This window comes from Mycteria americana, unplaced genomic scaffold, assembly GCF_035582795.1.
Source record: "Mycteria americana isolate JAX WOST 10 ecotype Jacksonville Zoo and Gardens unplaced genomic scaffold, USCA_MyAme_1.0 Scaffold_242, whole genome shotgun sequence".
NCBI lineage: Eukaryota > Metazoa > Chordata > Aves > Ciconiiformes > Ciconiidae > Mycteria > Mycteria americana.
The window spans coordinates 25,247-30,848 of record NW_027445581.1 but is presented as its reverse complement, the minus strand read 5'-3'; the positions used below and the strand labels follow the sequence as shown (position 1 = coordinate 30,848).

The window sequence follows — 5,602 nt, the reverse complement described above, 5'->3', positions numbered from 1 at the left end:
CCCCGCCCCACAGCCCCATGGGCCCCACAGCCCCATGGGCCCCCGCCCCACAGCCCCATGGGCCCCACAGCCCCATGGGCCCCCCACCCCACAGCCCCACAGCCCCACAGCCCCATGGGCCCCCGCCCCACAGCCCCATGGGCCCCACAGCCCGACAGCCCCATGGGCCCCCGCCCACAGCCCCACAGCCCCACAGCCCCATGGGCCCCACAGCCCGACAGCCCCATGGGCCCCCGCCCCACAGCCCCGCAGCCCCACAGCCCATGGACCCCATAGCCTCCCCACAACCCCCTGCCCCATGGACCCCATAGCCCCCCAAAACCCCCCCAGCCCCAGAGACCCCATAGCCCCCCCACAACCCCCCAAGCCCAGAGCACCCCAAGCCCCCCAAACCCGCCCCAACCCCCAGAGCACCCCATAGCCCCCCCATAGCCCCCCAGGACCCCCCCAGACCCACATAGCCCCACAAAGCACCCCATAGCCCCCCCAAAGACCCCCCCAGACCCCCATCACACCCCATAGCCCCCCCAGGACCCCCCCCAGACCCCCATAACACCCCATAGCCCCCCCCAAGACCCCCCTAGCCCCCCCCAGGACGCCCCCAGACCCCTGTAGTCCCCCTGCCCCCCCACGGGCCCCCGCCCCCCACCTGCGAAGGGCAGCTTCTCCAGCAGCTCGGCCACCCAGGCCCCGTCGGCCGCCTGGGGCTCCATGGGGCTCAGCACCACCCGCGCCTCCGTCCCGAAGGTGATGATCCCGTAGTGGGGGGCTGCCCCATAGCTGGCGATCTGGGGGGCGGGGGGTCAGGGTGGGATTTGGGGGTCCCAGGCGTCGGGGGGGTCAGGGAGATTGGGGGGGGGTCAGAGGGGTCCCAGGGGGTCAGCGGGGTTGGGGGGGTCAGGGGGTCCCAGGGGGTCGGGGGGGTCAGAGGGGTCCCAGGGGGTCAGCGGGGCCGGGGGGGTCAGGGGTCAGGGAGATTGGGGGGTCTGGGGGGACACGGGGGGACTTGGGGGACACGGGAGGTCTGGGGGCTTAGGGGGGCCATGGGGCTTCGGGGAGGGCCCGGGGGGGGGGCAGAGGAGTCTGGGGGGGGTTGGGGGTCCCGGGGGTCCCCACCTTCTCCACCAGCTCCCGCAGGGCGTTCCGGGCGTCCTCGAAGTCGCGGGGGCCGACGCTCTGGGACGCGTCCAGCACCAGGTAGATGTTCATGGCGGCCCCGGGGCTCAGGCGGATGCGGCGCTTCTCCGTGGGGCCTGGGGGCGGGGGGGCTGCGGCCCACCGCGACCCACGGCGAACCCCACCGCGACCCAGGGCGATCCCCACCACGACCCACGGCGAACCCCACCGCGACCCAGGGCGATCCCCACCGCAGCCCACGGCAAACCCCACCGCGACCCACGGCGATCCCCACCGCGACCCACGGCGAACCCCACCGCGACCCACGGCAAACCCCACCGTGACCCACGGCGATCCCCACCGCGACCCACGGCGAACCCCACCGCGACCCACAGTGAACCCCACTGCAACGCACCGCAGCCCACGGCAAACCCCACCGCGACCCACGGCGATCCCCACCGCGACCCACGGCAAACCCCACCTCGACCCACGGCGAACCCCACCGCGACCCACGGCGAACCCCACTGCGACCCACGGCGAACCCCACTGCAACGCACCGCAGCCCACGGCAAACCCCACCGCGACCCACGGCGAACCCCACTGTAACCCACAGTGAGCCCCACTGTGACCCACTGCAACCCATGGTGAACACCACCACGACCCACGGCAAACCCCACCGTGACCCCATGGAGCCCCACAGACCCCCCCCAGGACCCCCAGGGCCCCCCCAGCCCTGACCCACAGCGACCCTCAGCCCCACACGCACCCCAGAGCCCCCCCCAGCCCCTCAGCCCCCCATACCCAAATACGCCCCCAGCCCCCCATGGCCCCCAGCCCCCCCGGCCCCCCATAGCCCCCCCCAGCCCCCCATGGCCCCCAGCCCCCCCAGCCCCATGGCCCCCACCCTGGGTGCCGTTGGCCTCGGCCACCTCCACGATCTGGGCGAGGGAGGCGAGGAAGGAGGTGGCCACGTCCTCGGGGGTGTCGAAGAAGTGGGGGTCTGGGGGGGGGGCACCGGGTCACCCCCGGTCCCGCCCCACCCCACCCCATACGGGACGCCCCTGCCCCATAAGGGCCCTCCCCCTCCGCATGGGACCCCCATGGCACCCCCATATCCCCCCACCCCTGCCCCATGGGGCCCCCAGGAGCGGGTACCCCTGGGTACCACCCCACGGCCCCCCCCCGGACCCTCCCATGGCTCCCAAGAGCCCCCAGGACCCCCCAGCCCCTCACCGCGGCAGCGGGGCTCAGCCCCCCATAGCCCCCAGCACCCGACGCCCCTCACCATGGCATCAGGGCTCAGCCCCCCCATAGCCCCCAGCCCCTCCAGCCCCCCCATAGCCCCCAGCCCCCCATACCCCCCATACCCCCCATACCCCTATACCCCCCACGCCCCCCAGCACCCAGCCCCCGCGCCCCTCACCGTGGCAGCGGGGCTCAGCCCCCCATAGCCCCCATAGCCCCCAGCCCCCCACGCCCCCCCATACCCCCCAGGCCCCCCAGGCCCCCCAGGCCCCCAGCCCCCGCGCCCCTCACCGTGGCAGCGGGGCTCAGCCCCCCATAGCCCCCATACCCCCCAGGCCCCCCAGGCCCCCAGCCCCCGCGCCCCTCACCGCGGCAGCGGGGCTCGGTGCCGCTCCAGACGCCGCCCTCCAGGCAGCGGCGCTCGGCCGAGCCCAGCAGCTCCAGGCCGGGCCGGCAGCGGTACCGGACGCGCCCCTCCACGCCGTAGTCCGAGCCCTCCTTGGTGGCCCCCGGCGGGACCCCCGGCGCCGGGCAGGCCCCCGCTGCGGGCGGGCGTCAGGGCGGGGGACACGGGGGGGACCGGGGGGACAGGGGGACAGGGGGGACACGGGGGGACATGGGGACAGGGGGACACCGGGGGACAGGGGGGGACATGGGGGGATGGGGGGGACACGGGGGACACGGGTACACGGGGGGGACAGGGGGGACATGGGGACGAGGGAGGACATGGGGGGATGGGGGGGACACGGGGGGGACACGGGGGACATGGGGATAGGGGGACGGGGGGGACAGGGGGACAGGGGGGACAGGGAGGATGGGGGCGACATGGGGACAGGGGGACACGGGGGGGCATGGGGGGACAGGGGGGTCGGGGGGGTCAGGGGGACATGGGGACACGGGGGGATTGGGGGGGAACATGGGGGGGACACGGGGATGCTCAGGGGCGCGGGGACATTTGGGCGCTCGCCGGGACGCTGGGGGAACGCGGGGGGATACGGGGACACTTGGGGGGGGCACAAGGGTGCTCAGGGGCCGGGGGGGGCCGGGGGGGGACCGAGGGGGGACCCAGGGGGCCGGGGGGGCCGGGTCCTCACCGCCGTCGTCGCAGACGGGGGTCGCCCCCTCCCAGCGCCCCCCGGGCCCGCAGCGCAGCGTGTGCGGCCCCCGCAGCGCGAAGCCCCCGAAGCAGCCGAACTCCAGGCGGGAGCCGAGCGGGTGCCGCCCCCGGCGCGGCCAGAACCAGCCCTGCTCGAACTCCAGCGGCGCCGGGCACCAGACGGCTGCGGGGCGGGGGGCTCACCCCGGGACCCCCGGAGCCCGGCCCCGGCCCCAGAGCCCCGACCCCCGGACCCCGACCTCGGACTCCGGAGCCCTGATCCCCGACCCCAGGACCCCGGCCCCGGAGCCCCCCACCCCGGACCCCCGGCCCCGGGACCCCGGCCCCGGAATCCCCAGAGCCCCGACCCCGGACCTCCGACCCTGGAGCCCCTCACCTGGGAGCCGGGACCCTGGGACCCCCCGGACCCCGACCCCGGAGCCCCTCACCCCGGAGCCCCGACCCCGGACCCCCGGCCCCGGGAGCCCCGATCCCCAGGGCCCTGGTGAAGCCCCCCCCCCCCCCCCCGAGGCCCAGGGACCCCCCCGCAAATCCCAACGCCCCCCCGGGACCCCCTCAGGGACCCCCCAGTCCCCAGAGAGGCTCCCCGACCCCCCCAGGGACACCCCCACAGCCCCCCAGAGGCTTCCAACCCTGCCCTGAAGCCCAGGGACCCCCCCAGGGACCCCCAATAACCCCCCAGGACCCTCCCTGTCCCCCAGGGACCCCCCAGGCCCCAGAGACCCCCCCCAGGGACCCCAATAACCCCCCTGGGCCCTCCCTGTCCCCCCAGGGACCCCCAATAACCCCCCCAGGACCCTCCCTGTCCCCCCAGGGACCCCCCAGGCCCCAGAGACCCCCCCCAGGGACCCCAATAACCCCCCTGGGCCCCACCTTGGCAGCGGGGGCTGCTCCCCTCGGGCAGGGGGTCCCAGACCCCCTCGGGGCTGCAGCGCCGGAGGCCGGTGGGGAAGGGGGTGCTGCCCTGGGGGCAGCGGTAGCGCAGCCCCTCCCCCCCCGCCACCAGCTCCCCCCAGCCCCCCTCGATCGGGGCCAGCGCCGGGTCGCAGCGCGGGGGGTCGGGGGGCAGCGTGGGGGGGGTCGTCGGGACGGCCGCCGTGGGGCTGCCTGTGGGGTGGGGGACGCGGTCAGTGGGAGGCGAGGCGGATGCGGGGCGGCCGTGGGGCGGCCGTAGGGCGGCCGTGGGGCTGCCGTGGGGTGGCCGTGGGGTGGTTGTGGGGTGGCCGTGGGGCAGCCATGGAGTGGCTGTGGGGCAGCCATGGGGTGGCCATCGGGCAGCCGTTGGGTGGTTGTGGGGCGGCTGTGGCGCGGCCACTGGGCGGCCACGGGGTGGCTGTGGGGCAGCCATGGGGTGGCTATGGGGCAGCCATTGGGCAGCCGTGGGGCAGCCATTGGGCGGCCACGGGGCAGCTGTGGCGGCCATGGGGTGGCCGTGGGGCAGCCGTGGGGCAGGGGGCACCCACCGTCAGCGGAGGCCAAGAGGAGCAGGAGGGCGAGGAGGGCTCCCGCCATGGCCGTGGGTCCGGGCTCGTCCGTCCGTCCGTCCGTCCGCGGGCTCTGTGGGGCTGACGGGCCGAGGGGGGGGCGTGGGGTGTGCGTGTGTTGCGAAACACCGGGGCCTACGGGAATTCACGGGGCGGGGGGGGGGGCCGGGGCTGCCCCACACCCCGGGGGACCCAGGCCTGCGGGGCCCCCGCCACCCCCAGCCCCCACGGGGGGCCCCGTGCCCGGGCACCCCAAACCCGGGCCCACCTCAGGGTAACGAGGCCTCGTTAACTGCGGCCTCGTTAACAGCAGCTGCCCCTAACGCGGGCCCCACCCTGAGCACCTGGTCCCCTCCCCCCATAGGGGACCCAGGTATCCGGGTGCACCCGCCCCACCCCCACCCGGGGGACCCGGGCGCCCGGCCAGGCCCGGGGGGGAGGGGGGGCCCCGCTCTGCCGGGAAAAGGCGGCGCCGCGACACCCTCGGAGGAAGCTCACGGCGTGGGGGGCGCAGGCTTTATTGGGGGGCTGGGGGTCACAGCGGGGGGCACAGCCAGGGGCACAGCGGGGGTCATGGTGAGGGTCCTGCCGTGGGTCACAGGGAGGGTTCTGCCACGGGTCCCGTTGTGGGTCCCGCCAT

At 76.6% G+C, this 5,602-nt stretch overlaps 1 protein-coding gene across 1 annotated transcript; it reads right to left on the bottom strand.

Annotated features, from left to right (window-relative positions):
- Nucleotides 1–649: 649 nt before the first annotated feature.
- On the bottom strand, nt 650–5,602 carry LOC142403396 (complement factor B-like protease; the record flags this gene model as incomplete). The annotated part of the gene is made up of 9 exons (XM_075489635.1): nt 5,579–5,602; nt 5,298–5,490; nt 4,942–5,097; nt 4,352–4,585; nt 3,456–3,641; nt 2,730–2,903; nt 2,021–2,116; nt 1,117–1,253; nt 650–788 (listed from the first exon to the last, which is right to left on the bottom strand). Coding segments are annotated over exons 1-9 (1,339 nt in total), but the record flags the coding sequence as incomplete, so codon positions are not given.